Genomic DNA, 17,204 nt, shown 5'->3' with positions numbered 1-17,204 from the left:
CTGCCAGAGACAAAGGAATTTGCAGAAGCCCTTGTGCTGGCGAGAGCAGGGCTAGGAGGCTCAGGCCATCTTTGTGGAGTGATGGCCTTTCCAGTAGTCCTTCCTCAAAGGGAACACCCTGAGACAGGATGCAGAGGTCCCTCTGGTTGACACCGGCACCAGAGGAATCTTGGGGCCTTTTTCTGGCATGCCCTGCCCTGTGCCCTGCACTGGGTAGGAAGGTTCTGGGAAGTGGCGGCACCTGTTGTCAAGTGAGTCATAGGATTGCTTCTGCTCACCATACCCAGCTCTGTGGGGCCTGAGGGCAGCTTTCTTTCCCCCCTCATGCTTTTAGGAAGATCAGCTTCTGAGTATTTTTTCAGCAAGAGATGGCTGGCTGGCTGGCACCCTGGGGATACAGCATGGGAGGTCGCCCCACCCTGAGGGCTGAGTTGGATGCAGGGTAGAAAAAGTCTTCATATGCTAGTACATAATTCCAGTAACCCTCTGCAACACAGGACCTTTGCATCTCTGTCTCTTCTGCACAGAACAGCTTCTCCTGAGCACTTTCCTTGCTGGCTCCTTCCCTTCTTATCTATCATCCAGGCATCTTTTAGGCCGTAGCTCAAGTGTCAGCTCTTCTCAGAGGCCTTCTCTGACTACCTCAAGTTCAAGTACGACCTTTCCTCTTAGGACCATTGTGACATTTTCACAATTTGTCTCTGCCTGAGCCCAACGGCAAGGACCTGGTCTGATTTACCTCTTTATCTCCAGTACCTAAGACAGTCTAAGGCACCTAATACATGCTCTACTAGTCCAAGCCAGCGCTGGTGGCTCACGACTGTGATCCTAGCTGCTCAGGAGGCAGAGATCAGGAGGACCGTGGTTCGAAGCCAGCCCAGGGAAATAGTTCCACGAGACCCTATCTCAAAGAAAAACCCATCACAGAAAAGGGTTGGCGGAGTGGCTCAAGGTGTAGGCCCTGAGTTCAAACACCAGTACCACAAAACACACACACAAACACACACACACACACACACACACACGTTACTAGCCCATGAATTACTGAATAGTAACAACAGCTACTGTGTGCTAAGATCTGAGCTTGTCTTCGCTGTTTGCCTCCCCATGGTTCTGGGATACAGATGACTTGTCATTATCAGCCACATTTTATGGAAAGCTCTGACTTTCCTAAGGTTGACACCGAGGAAGTGGAATTCAAAGTGGACCGTCCAACTGCAAAATGAGAAAAGACTGACTACAAACATGATCTTTTACTTTGTTCCAAGTCCCTGGCTCTTAGCTCCCTGGCTGAGTGCATCTAATCGCAGCCCTGCAGGGTTAGAATCCACTTCCAGCAGAGGCAGAAAGAGCTCCATATCCTCTGATCTGAGTGTGCCTGGTGGTGGGTGGAACCCTGGGCTCCCGGCCCCACCTGCCCCTTGCATGTCCTGATTGCTTCAGGGGCCAAGTCTGGTGCTGTGTCAAAGCTGGCCTGGGTTTGACCTCATCCCGGAAGTTCCTCTTGGCAGCCAGAGCTTACCGAGGCTAGTACTTGCTATGCACTGCCCTAGGCCCAGATGAACAGGACCTTCTAGAAGTTCATAGTCTAGTTGGTGGGACTTAAATGACAGTTGTACCACTGTTTCTGCTCCCAGTGAGATGGAACAGTCATGGGTGAGGCCCAGCTCATGTGCAAGGCAGTGGTGGGGCTGCAGAAGGGCACGTGACTGACTATCTAGCACTTTCCAAAGGGACTCATGTCGCTGTTTGGGTTCTGTTGGTATGTCCCTCCAACTTACCTAACCACTTTGTGATCAGAGGGGTGTGCCATGTGGGAGAAGGAGTCTGTGAGTCAGAGTGGCAGGTCCTGGTTCCACAGAGCCTCAGCTTTGGCCTCTGGGTTCCCCACAAAGCCGCTGCTTTGTTTTACCTGCCCGGGGGTGACCTTTTCCTCTCTGTCCTACAGCTCTCCACAGGCTTCCACTGTGTTGGAATCCACTACCTTTCTACCCTCCCCCAGTCTGTGGGTCCCTAGCCCCACTTCCTTGCCTCTCCGGCTGCCTTGATGTCACTGGAGACTAGTGTACATTTGTGGCTGTTAGCGGCCGCTCCCCCTCCTTCTGCAGCCTCGCCCTCTGGAGTTCAGGGATGGGCTGGGGCTGGGAGCCCCTCAAGCCAGGGAGCAGCCCTGACCGTCCATCCCTTTCTCTGTCTTCCCTGACGTCAGAAGGCAGAGTGCTTATTCACTTTGGAGGCGCACTCACAGGAGCAGAAGAAGAGAGTGTGCTGGTGCCTGTCGGAGAACATCGCGAAGCAGCAACCGCTGGCCGCCTCGCCCCTGGAGAGGAAGGTAAGGGCCTTGCCAGCGGCTGCAGCCCTGGCTGCCTCGCTTCCCCTCAGACAGCCTGGCCCTCAAGCCTACGAATTGAGCTTAGCCCTTGGATCTGGGCAGCAAGCTTGGCACGGGGCCTGTGCTTGAATGTCTCTCCCTCGGGCTTTTCCATGGGTCTACTGAGTGGGTTTGACATTGCCCAGGGAGAGCAAGCGACAGAGTCAAATTGAGCATGACCCATCAGTACTCAGCTCTGCTCTTTGGTTTCTCTATGGCAAGATTTAATTTGGCCTGGTTTCCCTGCTGTTGCCTGGCAGGTGGCTCCCTCTACCACTGGGTAGGCTGTGCCCTTGGGCAGCACACTGGTGTTTAACACTGGTCCAAGGCAGACATAACTGAGGAGATGTTTGTGGCAGAACCTGTCATAGTTCGATGTAGACCAGAGCCAAGTGGAGCTGAATTTGGACCGCTGGGGGCTGGGAACTGGCCAGCTGGGGCATCAGGAAGATAGAGATGGCCAGTGGAGCTGATCTTGGCTGTGCACAGCTCTGTGCCTAGGGAGGGGGATGGCATGGGAGCTGGACCACAGCCTTCTCTTTTGACACCCCGATGCCATCCACAAAGTAGTTATATGCCTCCATTTGTGAGTCACTAAGGTCTCTTTTCTTGGTAAGAGTGCTAGCCATTTGGACTTGGTGTGGATGGCTGCAAAAGTTTCTGAGGTGGCTGTTGTGTCAGATCTGGAGGAAGAATGAGAGGGGGCTGCAGCTGGTGAACTCACTGGTTTTGTTGTTTCTCAGTGTGTTTAGGCCACCATGCCTCGTGTCTCAGGCTTATGAGTGGCTAGTGAGCAAGAGTTGGGAAGATGCGACTGGCAGCCTCTCCTGCCAGAGATGGACAGCAACTCCCCAGCTTTTGGTGGAGGGAGTGAGAATCTGAGAATCACCTCATTCTACACTTTGAAAATTATCTTGTTTTACTCAGGCCATGGGCAATAATGAGGGAAGACAGTGAGACTCCTGAGTCAAACTCTACTGCCGGCTGGCAGTATGACCTTGGTCAAGTCACCCTACTGTTTTTACTTTGATGTCACCATCAGTAATCTGGGGACAATAGTTCCTCTCCCAAAAGGCTGTTCTGAGGATTTAAGGGGAGAGTGCGTATACAGTTCATAGTGCAATGCCTCCTATGCAGTAGGTGTTCACCCAACCAAAGCTGTGGGGAGTGCCCTGCCCCCCAGCCCCACCCTAGGCAGCACTGGCGGGTCCCTACAGTCAAGCTCCTCTGAAACCATGGGTACAAGCTGCCTTGCCCAATAGATATGGGGTTGACGCATCACTGGGGCAGGCCCTAGGACACAGAATGTCTTAATGTGCCCTGCATTCTTTTCTGTGGGCTTAGTTCCTCTGTTCTGGCAGAAAGAATTCTTTGTTCCTTGACTTCAGAGTTTGCTGGCTCTGGAGTATGTCAGCCACAGCTTCTCCATGCTTGGAGACGCTGTCCATTATGGGCTTGGGAGGGCCTGAAGACAGCTGTATCTGAGACGGGCTTGGCTGGGTGACCCTGGAAGGGCTCCAGGGCCCCAGCAAGACACATGTGCATCCTGAGCAGGCAACAGTCTGGATACCTTGTCACAGCAACTCTCTAAATGTGCAGTTAGTGGAGCAGCTATGGTGCAGGGCAGGAGGACGCATAGGAGGTCCTGGCCACTAGGACAGCCTCAGAACTGCCTTGTGGTTCTGAGACCCAGGCCCTGCACAGACTCACATACTCGGTTGGCCCACCCTCCTGGTGAGGCAGTTCCAGAACAGCGTGGCTTTGATGAGGAAGGCCCCTGGGGAGTCTTGCTCAGCCCTCTTCATCCCTACCTCTACCACACACTTAAGGAGTCTTAGCCACTCATTCTTTCTAATCACTCACTGATGCTTTCTGAGAGAAGTTCCTCTAACTACAATTCTCTCCAGCCCTTTCTCAGTCCAGGACATTAGTGCCATTAATGACGATGCTCATCTACCTGTACTCAGCCTCCTTCCCCAGGGATAGTCCACAGCCTCAACACCATGGACACTGTCCTGAGGGCTTAGAGACCAGCTCTTGCTTTTTAAGCAGAAGTACCTGCTGACTGATACCCACGTCCCACCTGAACAGCACACTATTGCACCTCCTGTTCTCTCTGTGGAAACCACTGCCTAAGCACTTGCCCCACTTGAAGGCCTCTGCAGGGACAGGGGCCTCATAGGCGACCCCCTCCTTCCCCTGCTCCTTTCCTCAGTGTTGCTGACCCTTAGGCTGGGTGATCCTTCAACCGTCTCAAGGATGGTGATACTTTTCTCAAATTCACATACCATGATAGATGCACTTTGCATCTATCGTGAAAATGACACGAATGCTTATTGGGAAGATGAAGGGGCTGGAGGAAGATGGACTCAAAGGATAGCAGAGAGGCCCATGTGTTATACTTAGTATGTAACCTTTGGCAGCCACTTTCTGTGTGACCTAAGGATCCCATCTGCACGTGAGCACTTGGTCAGGTGGCTCTTTTGGCTTTTCAAGCTTTGTGATGGTCTTGATAGCTGAGGGCCCAGGACTATCCATCTCCCTCAGGGAACTGTACCCTGAAGATTCCAATTACTCACTCCCCATGACATCTGCTGCCCTGGCCAGGCCTGTTCTCCCCTTGAGAACACTGGCACTCTGGGCTGTGTCTAAGTTTCTTTGGTTTGTGGCCTGGCGGTGCGGGGTCCCAGCATAGTCAGGATGGACCCAGTAGTCATTTGGCATCCCTTCTTGGCAGCTCGTTGCCTTTCTTGAGCTCACTCTTTGCTGACCACTGAATGTGGGGGTACCTGGAGGGGGTTCTGGGTGGGACTGAAGTCTCTCTCTCTTTTTCTTTTTTTTTTTTTTTAAGCAATAAATAACCCACCTCCTCTCCCATCCCAGCTTCCTTCTGCTTGGAACTCTGCCCCTCTTGCCTCATTACCTGCCCCTGGAGGGTATTCACCTTCTGTCTGGATAACAGCCCAAGCTCCCTGCGCTAAATGTCCAGCACAGCTGTGATGCTTCTCATTAGATCCGCTCAGACCTGGTCCTCCTGTGGCCAGGGATGCTCTAGGCTGGTGGAGAGAGACAGGTCTATGTTATTTTGATTATTTAATCAAATATACATAATAAATGTGCCCAACACTTCTTTAGGTTCTTTGGGGTCACAGAGATGAATGAGACCTGGTCCTTGTCCTTAGGGACTTCTCCTTCTAGTTGGAGAGAGGTACAGAGGGGACTGGGGTGATGATCCAAGCATTACAGGCCATGCCTGCAGGTCTAAGAGTGGTCCAGGGGGTCCTGGCTGGACTCCGGGAGCTTTGCAGCACAGTAGGCTTGTCCCAGTCTTCAGAGGGCTGAAGGTAAGAAGTGGAGGCAGTACAGTGTGGACTGGCCTGAGATAAACTGGCCTTGTACTCAGGCAGGCCCTGGTCTCCACAGGCTCTTTGGTGGGAACACACAAACAAATCTATCATACTCTTTCCTTGGGAGATCACAGTCTAGAGGTGGAGACAGATGTGGCAACAGATAGTTCAAATAACCCAGTAGTGATGACCTCCAGCGAGCTACCTAGCCTGTCTGAGACAAGTGTTTCATCAGCAAAGTGGGTGGATTAGCAGGGTTCTTATGAGGATTAAACTGGCAATGCACTTGGCAAGGGGATGCACAAGAAGACCTCTTCGAACTGCCTGCTGTCATCCTCCTCATTATCTGTAAGTGATGTCTGGGTAGGAAGATTCATCGGGTATTTTTTGACATTGATGCTGGTGCTCTGAGCTTGTTTGACAACTGCTCCCTGCCATTTCCTGGTAGCCACCTGCTGGATTCTGGGGCCCAGGCAGGGAAACTGAGGTCTCTGCTCTGGCTGTAAGACTTTCCGATGTGTGTGCCACCCTGTCCTCTCCTCTGGGACAGGTAGAAATGGGCCTCGGACTGTCTGAATACCTTAGAAAGGAATGGAGACAGGTCATGGAGTCAGGCAACCCAGCTGGAGTAGACAGCAAGCTAATTCCAGTTCTGTCTGGTTCCACAGAAACTCCACCCTTACAGCTCTCTCCAGCAGGAGATGGGGCCAGTCAACTCCACCAATGTTACCCAGGAGAGAAGCGTTTCCTCATCAGGACAGACTCTGATTGGCTGAGCAAACCCAAGGGCAGGACTCTGCTTCTGGCAACTTAACCCTTTCTGGGGAATCCCCCACCACACAGTAACCTCACCTCAACTGGACCCAAAACGGAGGACCAAGATGGTGGGCCTCGGGTGGCCTGAAGGGAGTGGCCTGAGGGTGTGTGACTGGCAGCGGGAGGAGCAGTGGTGTGAGAGGTCCATGGGCACGTGCAGACTGGCAGTAGACAGTCCCTAATGGAGAAGACTCAGAAGCTTGCTCCCTCTCTGGAAACGGAGGCATCTGGACCCCTGCCGGGGGAAGATGGGGGCAGCGAGAGAGGTTGGGAGAGGTCGCTCAGATGGAGAACATTGCTATGGAGCTGCCACTACCTGAAGACATCGCCACCCACTCATTTTCATCTGGACACATTCCCTCGTTCATGTAGTGGATATTGGGGGCATCTCCTTTGTTCCAGGCTCTGTGCTAGTAGCTAAGGACACTGTGGAGAACCAGATGGATAGCTTCTGCCCTTATCGGGATTCTAGTCCTAGTAGGGAGTGAGCAGTAAATAAATAAATCAGCATCAACACCCAGGTGGCCACACACGGGGAGAGTCTTTGCAGGGACATCATAGATGCCTTCAGATGGCCTTGAGTGTAGATCACTGTGTGTGGGGTGTGGTAGGGGAAGGACATAGCCTATAAACTGAGATCTGTGGGCAGGACAAGAGCTAGTTATCCTCTCTGTCAGGAGAGAGAGGTCCAGGTAGACAGAACAGAACATAGACGGTTTCCGAGGTGGGAAGGAGCTTGGTGTATTGGAGTTGCAGAGAGAGATCAGCATGCCACAGCTCAGTGGGAAAGAAGATGGGGAGTGAGGGCCACTTTGTACAGGTTGTAGACTGATTTATTGATTCCATTCTAGATACAGTGGGGGTCATGGAAGGGTTTTGAGGAAGGGAGTCTCAAAGTCTCAAGTACATTTCTTCAAGATCACTTTGCAGCTGGGAGGGTCCCAAGGGGCTGTGATACTAGTTAGGAGTTCCCTTCAGTCCTGCAGGTGAGGGCCAATGGTGGCTTGTCTTAGAGTAGTGGGGACATGAATGCCAGACTGTGGGATGAGAAGAGATGATATCCCCACTCCCATTGTGTACTACCTTGCCAAGGGGCAGTGATGAGAGCCCAGCCCACTCACCCCACTGCCTTCTGCAGCCCCAGCTGGAGCTCAGCATTAAGCAGTCCTCACATGCTTTTCTAACCACCAAAATCTAGACGAAGGGAAGTGAAAAGCCACAGGTCTGGCTCACATGCAAAAGGGCATCTGTGAGACCAGGTAAGAAGAGGGGTCAGAGAGGAGGAGCTGGAGAGATGATGAGGCCAGAGAACTCCCCTGACCTTGAACACTGTTGTTATGTAAGACCTTAGTGTCTTTAGGGAAGGTTCTTGCGAACCTTGCGAGTTTGCTCAGCTGCTGGGGCTATCTGAACCGCAAAATGGTGGCCTATAGAAGAAAGTATGTCCTTAGCTTCCTTGTCTCCCTCTCCCAGCATAGGAAAGATCAGCCATATTAAGTCAGCAGTCTAATGAGGACAGGATGGATCTGCCGGTGATCAGGCCCATGTCCCTGTTCAGCAGGGACACACACGTTGCCTGTCCTGGGACAAGTGATACATAGCGTCGCCGCCATCCAGGGCCAGTGCTGGGCCCGCGGGGCAAATCTGAGCAGCTGAGCAACTGGGCCTGTGCAGACAGCAAGCTGCACTTTGATTTCATTTGATTCCCTTACACAATGACATTAATGGCAGCGTGAAGCACAGGAGAACCATCTGCCTGGGAAGGCAGCAAGCCCATCTCTCCTGGGCCTGTGGCCGACCTCTGTCCAACAGACAGGCTCAAGAGACAGCAGACAAGAAATGGAGAATCTGAATGTAGCACCCAGTCCTGGGGATGGGACTTGCCTCCCAGCTTGTGACATGCTGCTGAGTGGAACAGGCACTCCTGTCAAGGTCCCAGGCTCGCTAGCTGGGGGGAAGTGGACATGCGTTCCTGGTGGGCCCTGGGCTGGCCTGCTCAGCGACTGTGGTGAGCCACAGCGCCATTGCTGTTCTGTTTTGTGAATCGATGCAACAATTAATTTGGCTCCATGGGCTCGAGAAGATGAAATATGACCCGTGGCCACTGCTCTTCAGCATCCCAGTCCATTCCAGTTGTTCGAGATGATGAACAAGCTACCGAAATTGTATCTGAGAGTTACAATCACGGGAAATGTGGCCAGGCCCCCCACTGCATGAGTCACACAATGCCTCTTTCCTGATGGGCCGATTGTCGGGTTGGTGTCTCGGGGCCCAGGAGCTGGGAGAAGTGGAGCACAACCATTTATTGTTGAAAAGGCCATCTGTGCAATTTGAATACAAAATGACCCTTTTAGTTCCTCACACACCCTCTGCTTCTATTCTCTTGTTTTCTTTAGCTCTGAGTCTTTTGAAAGTCTCGTCTTTCCTATAAGCTTTCCTGCCTGAGTCTTTTGTCCCTTTCTGAGTTGGGACACATGGACCTTTTGGAAATAATGACACTTACCTGTGTATGTCTTATTTTAAAAAGTTCTGTATTTTATTTTTTTTCCTCTAAGTTTTGCCACCAAAGCCCTCGTATGGGCCGAGTGTGGTGGCCTGTGGTGCCAGCTACTTTGGAGGCAGATGACCATTTGAGGCCAGCCTGGGCAGTTAGTGCAAGACCTTATCTGAAAAGCAAACTAGAAACAAAAGGATTGGGGCTGTGGCTCAAGTGGTGGAGCACTGCCTACCAAGCACGAGGCCCTGAGTTCAGTCAGTGACACACTCACGCTCAAAATCCCTCATCTAAGAGGAGGTGCAGGCAGGCAATTTCCTCTACTGTGAGAGCCCTCCCCCAGTGAGCACAGGCTTTGGAGATAGCAGAGGGGTCTCCAGGCATGATCACCTCTAACCCTCCTGATAACCTCATTTTCTGGATGATAAAGAGACCAAAGTTCCAAAAAGTTAAATGATTTCTCCAGGGTCACATAGCTGACGAGGGGCCAAACTAGTCCTCCAGCTTAAGGCTGCCCGCTGAATCCATTGCTCTTTCTAGATACAAAGGTTGGCCTGAGGGACAGAAGGAAGAGCAGTCATTTATCTTCTCCAGGGCGAGGGGGAGGCAGGTGCCAGTGTGTCAGAGTTGTGGCCCATCTAGCTGTGAAGGGGTGTGTTTAGGACAAGTAAAATGAGATGCCTGTTCTCTACTTGGTGGAAAATTAGCTCTCCTATGGGGTGGTCCAGGCAGAGATCAGTCTCTTTAAAGTCAAAAAACAGTCTGATAAGAAAGGCAAGACTGAGCGCCTGAGATGGCCCTCAGGGGGTACTGGCTGTGCACTCCCCCGGCCCTCCCTCTTTGAATCTGGCAGTCAAGGAGATCAGCAGACACAATCTTGGGGAATTCTGCAGCCATGGAATGTGGCCAAAGGCGAAAAGGGACAGCTTCCAGCCCAGGCCTGCTCGTCTGAGCATCCATACTGGAAGGAAGCTTCAGTTTGAGCCCACCTGAGGGTGGGAGAGGGCCTGTCCCCACTGACTCCCTCCACCAGGATTTGTGCCCAGATTTTACCAATTAGCTGCCTAAGTAACTGGGAATCAAATGAATTGGATTTCAGTGCCTCCCACCCCAAGCGAGTGTTCTTTCCTCCAGAAAGCTTAGCTGTTTTCCAGGCATCCTCCAGATCTCCTGCCCCCTACCTTGCTGCTCGTCTGGTTGGGGCAGCCTGCCTTCAGCCATCTTGCTTTTCTTTTTTAACTTTTAAGGAACAGAACAACCTCTCTGTCCTGTCTTGTCTTCTTTCCCTAAGCCTGTTTCTGAAGAAGGTTGCCTTCTACCCTCCCAACCATCCTCAGATCCTTGGTTTAAGGAAGAATGGTAACAGTAGGTAATCTGACCAGCACTCATACTATGAGCCAGGCACAGTGCCCAGCTTTTGACGCACGTTGTCTTTTTTTAATCCTCACCACCGCCTTATGTGGTTTGTGATCCTGTTATACATCGCCTCCCATTGTGCCCTGTTTGTAGATGAAGATGCTGTGTATTGGAGAAGTTAACAAACTTGCCCAAGGTCATGCAGCTGGTGTGGGCTCTGGGCAGCCACCTCCAGGACACCTACTTTCAATTATTCTGTTTTACTGTTTTCCTATAACCACAGACCTTCCCAGCAGGAACGCTGGACAGTCACATTACTGTTTAAAGGCCACTGTAGGAGGCCTGGGCTTCAGAGAGCCTGTGTGGCTCTCTGGGAAGTCCTGGCTGCATGGCTGCTTTGCCCCTGAAGCCTGGCCATGTGGTGCTATTTCCCCTTCTCCAAAGTCCCTGTGACCATTCAGGGACACTGCCAATGCTGCCTGCCCATCTCTGCTGACCCTGCCTGATGCATCTTCAAGACTTGGCACCTCCTCTGAAACACCTTTTTCAGAAATACAACTGAAGTCATTGCTTCCCCTATGCTTTCTAGAGGATTCTGTTTATCCTTCGTATGATGTGTCAGGCAGATCAATCTCACACAAGCCTGCCAGCAACTTGGGAACAAGTGGAGGCCGTGTTTTATTTGTCTTTCATTTTGTTTTCTGGCCCATAGTAGATTTCAGTAGATGATGTAGAATTGAATTGGGCTGCACAGTTCAACACCCCCTTACCTTCCACCTTCTATTCTAGGATCTAGATGAGGAAATAGGGTCAAAAAAGGGGAGGTGAACTGACTAGGGTCATGGGCAGTTAGCGTCAAAGCCAGAACTAGAACGCAGGTCAATTGACTGTTTTAGGCTCAGAGTTTTCTCTGTTGCCCCACAGCTCTGCAGACAGGAGAGCAACCCCATTTCCCTGCTTGGTTTATGAAGCAATCTGGCCAGGTTTGCATCAGGGTCATGGTAGCACCATATTCCTATATGGACTCAGACATCCCCAGAGGAAAGAAAACTTTAGAAGAACTGCTATGGTTCTCTTTCATGGGTTTGGGGGTTTCCTCTCACTGACCTTTGGCTCAGAGAAAAACCAGAGTGGCATTCTGAAACTTGAATACTGACTTGGCTGGTACTTGCTATGTGACCTTGGGCAAATTACTTCACATACCTATTTCCTTACCAAGAAAAACGAGGGAGTTGAATTTAGATGCTCTCCATGAGCTGTCAGATCCAACTATTAGGATATAACAATAAGGGTCAGGATAGAGTAGCTGCTCCCCTGAGACCCGGATCTAGAGCAAGGTCTTCAACATGGTCACCAAACCCGAGTGACAGACACACACCCAGCCCCTTGAGACAATTTTGTGCGCTATTTCAGAGGAGAGGAAGGGGAGGGTTTGGAGCCTTGGTACTCTGAGAACAGACTAAAGGAAGAGAGAAGACAGGCATTTAGTCTTCATATTGAAATAGGAATGGGTGCATGCACTATTGTACCTGGTTAATATCTGTCATGCACTGATAACACATCATCTAGCTATCAGAAGGGTCTTCATCCCAGACACTCACGTTATAAAGCCACTCCTGCCTCCTTCCCACCAAAGTTACCTCTCCTGAGACAGCCCAGATGGCAGCATGAGAAGCTCTCCCACCCACCCTGTACCTTCCCCATCCCTTCAGCCTTTCTGCTCTGATGCTCAGGCCCACGGGGGACTCTAGTTTGACTTCATTACATGTGTGTACACGTGTGCTCTATCACCTTCCCAGCTACCATTGAGCTGTAATCAATGCTCACAAGACTTTGGGAACACAACCCAACACATGTCTAAAAGCATGGAATTGAGTACTTATTGAGTGGCTGGAATTTTGGTAGAACCATAGGCTCTTCCAATGTGGAGCAGACACCAAGATCAGTTGATTAACAAGTGATCTGTAGAGATGAAGACTAAGAGAGGCAAGAACTTGGCTGTGGGCACATGGTTGGTGACCTAAAGATTCTGCCAGGGCAGGAGTGGGAGGGTGGTGGGGGTACAGATGGTCTTAGATAGCTCTCCTCCTCTCACTCAGCAACCCACTGGGGTGTTAGGAAACGTGAACTGCCACTCTGGGCTGTAATGGAAACAGTGAGAAACCAGACCCACTAATGGCGTGGGGAGAGGTTGTCTAGTCGGCAGCTCGTCTAGAAATTCCTGGCACGTTCCTGCTGGAGCAGAATGACGGGCTGCTGTGTTTTACCTGGAACTCTGAGTGTGGTGGGCTGGTGGAGACACTCCCTGTGGACTGTTCTAAAAATAGCAGTGGGAACATCACTGAGGGGAAGAGGAGGGGGCTCCTTCGGGAGCTGGGTGGGGACACCTCGCCCCCTTCCTCTTCCTGCCAGGCCCTATTTGAGGAAGTCCTATGGATTCATAGAATTCAGATCTGGGAGTGTCCTGGAGCCATCAGTCCTCACCTCCCTTCCTCAGGCAGACCAGAAGGCCCTGGAGGTCCAGTGGGGAAAGGGCTGGCCAGTAGTCACCGAGCTGGGGGAGAAGGTCCCAGAGACAGGCTGTTTTCCTCCTGTAGTTTCCGAGGCAGCTTAGGCTTCGACAGGGCCTCTCTCACTTTCTCTGGGAGCACAGGGCCTGGGAACTCCTGGGGCCGGATGCAGTTGGGCTTCCTGAGAGTCGCCCGGCAGGCGAGGAGTCCCCTGGTTAGTCCACCCTATGCCCTGACCTCGGCCAGCTGGCCTTCGGTGCCATGCCTTCCTCTTGATGGTGTCCCTCCCTTGCTGACTTGTCCTCCTGTCGCCTCCTGCATTGCTGGAGGGAAGCAGGAAGGGCCAGCATCCAGCTGGCCTGCGGGAGAGGTGTGGAATCCTTAGCTGCCCTTCCCAGGAAGAGGGAGGCGCTGCTAAGTGGCCTGTGGTTTTAGAGGTAGGCAGGCCTGGGTTCCAGTCCCAGCCCTGCTGTAAAATGGGATAAAATGACCTTTCCCACACACTATCTCATGATGGTCGAAGGGGTAGGCACAGAAAGCATCTCTTACAGCACCTTGCAGTCAGCAGGTCCTCAGGAACACAGTGATCAGGAGATCAAGCAGCGTGTACCCTTGACTCCTGTGGCCCCTTCCTTGGGGCCTCCTCCCGTGGGATGTTCTTTTAAAGTAGTTGACTTTGGTTGTGTTAGAAAAGTAACTCATGTAACTGATGTTTATTAGGAAGAAAACACTTACTATAAATGAGTCAGGAGGAGGAAATGAGGCTTACCCTTCACCCCAGCACTAGAGATATCTACCTTAACGTTTTGGGGTGGGTCCTGTCAGGTGTTTTCATATACACGCATTTCTTATGTGCAAATTGGGGTCGCTCGTGCAATTTTCTGTCCTGTCTTCTTCCACTAACAGTGTGGTGTAACCATGTTTCCTTGTCAATAAATATTCTGTGACATATCTTTAGTGCTGGCAGAGTATTTTATTGTGAGGATGAAACGTGCCTTATTTAAATCATCTCTGGTGGTCCCACATTCAAATTGTTTCCAGTTTTTCCTTGCTACAGAAACCTGAGATAAAAATCCTTGTAGATATATCTTGGTATCCCCAGCATCCAGCTGGATGCTTACTACATGCTTGAAGAGCTGGTGGAGAGGCTCAAGAGGTAGAGCGCCTGCCTAGCAAGCATGAAACCCTGAGCTCAAACCCCAGTAGCACCAAAAAAAAAAAAATGACTTTAGTACACGTTTGACTCTCAATAAATATTCGCTGAATGAAGGAACGTTTTGTTGGAATAAATTCCTGGCAGTGGAATTTCAGGGTCAAAGAGTGTATATTTATCTTTTTTTTTTTTTTTTGGCAGTACTGGGGTTTGAACTCAGGGCCTTGTGCTTGCTGGGCAGGCACTCTACCACTTGAGTCACACCACCAGCCCCTGTAAATGGAGTCTTGATTCTCTTGTGGAATCACTCTTCAGTACCAGTTTCCAATGGAGCCGCTCATCCTGCTTTGCCTGTGTTTTTTCTGTTTTGATTTTTATTTTCTTTGTGATGCTGGGATACAATCCAGAGCCTTGAACGTGCTTGGCAAGAGCTCTTCCACTGAGATATACCCCTAGTCCCAGCCTGGGATTTTCCCTTTGTAGCACTGAAAGTCCTGCTTCCTGGGAAACAGAGACGCCTTCCTAAAAATGTGTATTTCTGCCAGGTGTGGTGATGCACACCTGTAATCCCAGCTACTCAGGAGGCAGAGGCAGGAGGATCAAGGTCTGCAGTCAGTTGGGCAAAAGTGTGAGGTCCTATCTGAAAGATAAAAATAAAGTAAAAAGAACTGGGGGTGTGGCTCAAGTGGTAGAACACTTTCAAGACCCTTAATCCAATCCCCGGTACTGCCAAAAGAGAGTCAGTGAGAGGGAGGGAGGAGGGGGAAGGGGAGGGAGAGAGAGAGAGAGAAAGAGAGAGAGAGAGATGTCTATTTTCCTGCACACTCAGAAGCACTGTATATTGTTACGTGGTTTGTTTTTTTTTTTGCATTACTGGGGATTGAACCCAGGGCCTTGTGCTTGCTAGGCCAGCACTCTATCACTTGAACCACACTCCCAATCTTGTTACATTTTATTTTATTTTATTTTTTTAATTGTACAGGGGGGTACATTGTGGTATGTACAAAAGATCTTATAATATATCAAATATACCATAGTTGAATTCACCTCCTTCATCATTCTCCCTTATCCCCCCTCCCCCCATTTCTGGAATGGTTTCAACAGTTCTTGTTTTTCCATTTACATACGTGAGTACACAGAATGTGCACTATGTTCACCCCACACCCCTTCCCCACATCTTCCCCCCACACACACTGGTACTAACCCCCCCAGACAGGACCTGTTTTGCCCTCCTGTTCTCCATTTCTATAAAAAAAAGGAAATGACATTTTTGTTTGTTTAAGATAGCTATACAGGGAGTTTCACTGTCACATTTCCATGTATATTGTATTATAACCTGAATTGGTTAATCTTCTCTATTTTTCTGCTTTCTACCTTAGTCTCCCTTTTTTGGTGATTTCAACAGGTTTAAAAATCCTGTGTTCATTCTTGTATAGGAAGTCCATCACCCATATTCACCTTCTTAACTTCCTTCTTTTACCCTCCCTCTCTTGTATGTGACCTCCCCTTAGTGTGACCTGTTTTCCATAATATTGGTGTATTTGTATTTGGTCTACATTCCACATATGAGGGAGAACATGCAGCCTTTGGCCTTCTGAGCCTGGCTCACTTCCCTTAAGATGATGTTCTCCAGTTCCATCCATTTACCTGTGAATGTCAAAATTTCATTCTTCTTTGTGGCTGAGTAAAATTCCTCGTTACATTTTTAAATACATTCCCTTTGATTACTAGAAACATTAAACATTTCTTTATGTGCCTCCTGGTCACTTGCATTGCCTCTTCAGGGAGTAGACTGTTCAAGTCTTTTGTTTTTCCAGAGGGCTGTTTATATTTGAATTATTTATGCACAAAGAGCTCTTTATATAATAAGAACATTTGTGTGCTAGCTTTTGATTTTTAGTCTTTACAGATGTTTCTAGCTATAGCTCCTCACCTATAAATTGTTTTGGTCACAGTGCTGTTGTAATGCAATTCAAATACCATACAATTCGCCCACCTAAAGTGTATAACTTGTTGCTTTTTTCATATGTGCAGATTTGTTCAGCCATCACTGCAGTTAACTTTAGAACATTTTTATTATCTGAAAAAGAAATCAGGTCCATCAGCTTCCCCTCTCCTATTTCCTTAAGTCCTAAGCAATCACCTCTCCACTGTCTGTCTGTGTAGATTTGCCCACGCCGCACATCTCATACAAATCAAGTCATGTGTTTGGTCTTTTGTGACTGTCTTCTTTTACTGAGCAGAGTTTCCAGGTTCAGCCATGCCGTGGCATGTATCAGTGCCCAGCTCCTTTTAATGGCTGCATCATATTCCATGATACGTCTGTACCATATTTTGTTTAACTGCTCATTAGTTGGTGAACTTTTGGGTTGTTTCCACCTTTTGGCTGCTATGAATAACGCTGCATTAGTATTCGTATGCAAGTTTTTGTGTGAACATGTTTTCATTTCTCTTAGGTATATCCCTCGGCATGCGACTGCCTGGTCACTGAGGTCTATGTGCTTAGCTCTTTGAGGACCTGCCAGGTGGTTTCCCAAAATTGTACAGTGTTACTTTCCTGCCAGTAATGTATTTCCAATTTCTCCACAGCCTTCGTAGCAATTGTTATTTTTCCATTTTTAAAGTTAGGGCCATCCTGATGGGTGTGAAGCAGTATCTCATTACGATTTTGAATCGTGTTTTCCTAATGACTAATGGCATCTTTGACATTTAAAAATATGTTTGTCCTTTGGCGTTATGCCCCAGGATTGTAGACGCTCACTTTTTCCCTTTGAATTTCATGGCTTTATTCTTCAACTTTTAGCATTTTAGTCTCGGTGGGTTTTACTTTGGTACGCAGCATAAAGCAGAACATTTTTTATTTTGCCCAAGAAGTTAGGACAAATACTTTCTCATTACCCTTCCTTTAAAATTCCCCACCCCATTCTCCCGGGGTTTTTTTTGGCACTTCTGGGGTTTGAAATCAGGACCTTGCTTTTGCTAGGCAGGAGCTCTACCACTGGGCCATGTCTTTAGCCTGTTTTGCTTTATTTATTTTTTGGAAAGGGTCTCACATTTTTGCCCAGGGCTGCCCTTGGAATATGATCCTCCTACCTCTGCCTCCCTCATAGCTGTGATTGCAGGTGCATGCCACCATCCCCAGCTTTTGGTTGACATG

General features: G+C 49.6%; 1 protein-coding gene across 6 annotated transcripts in view; it reads left to right on the top strand.

Annotated features, from left to right (window-relative positions):
* The window catches only part of Rgs3 (regulator of G protein signaling 3), a 124,242-nt gene that overhangs the window by 68,084 nt on the left and 38,954 nt on the right, over positions 1 to 17,204 (top strand). For 3 of the 6 annotated variants that reach the window (XM_020160329.2, XM_020160330.2, XM_020160333.2), the window contains 2 exons: positions 2,210 to 2,332; positions 6,387 to 13,845. In XM_020160329.2, the coding sequence (XP_020015918.1) occupies positions 2,210 to 2,332; positions 6,387 to 6,494 (231 nt within the window). In that variant the 3' untranslated portion in view covers positions 6,495 to 13,845. Of the gene's footprint in view, positions 1 to 2,209; positions 2,333 to 6,386; positions 13,846 to 17,204 lie in introns of those variants that run through there. The other 3 variants (XM_074051214.1, XM_074051215.1, XM_020160328.2) reach the window with 1 other exon arrangement.

The sequence above is a fragment of the Castor canadensis genome, chromosome 13 (assembly GCF_047511655.1).
Source record: "Castor canadensis chromosome 13, mCasCan1.hap1v2, whole genome shotgun sequence".
NCBI lineage: Eukaryota > Metazoa > Chordata > Mammalia > Rodentia > Castoridae > Castor > Castor canadensis.
The sequence above is the reverse complement of the archived record's forward strand: the minus strand, read 5'-3'. Positions and strand labels throughout refer to the sequence as shown.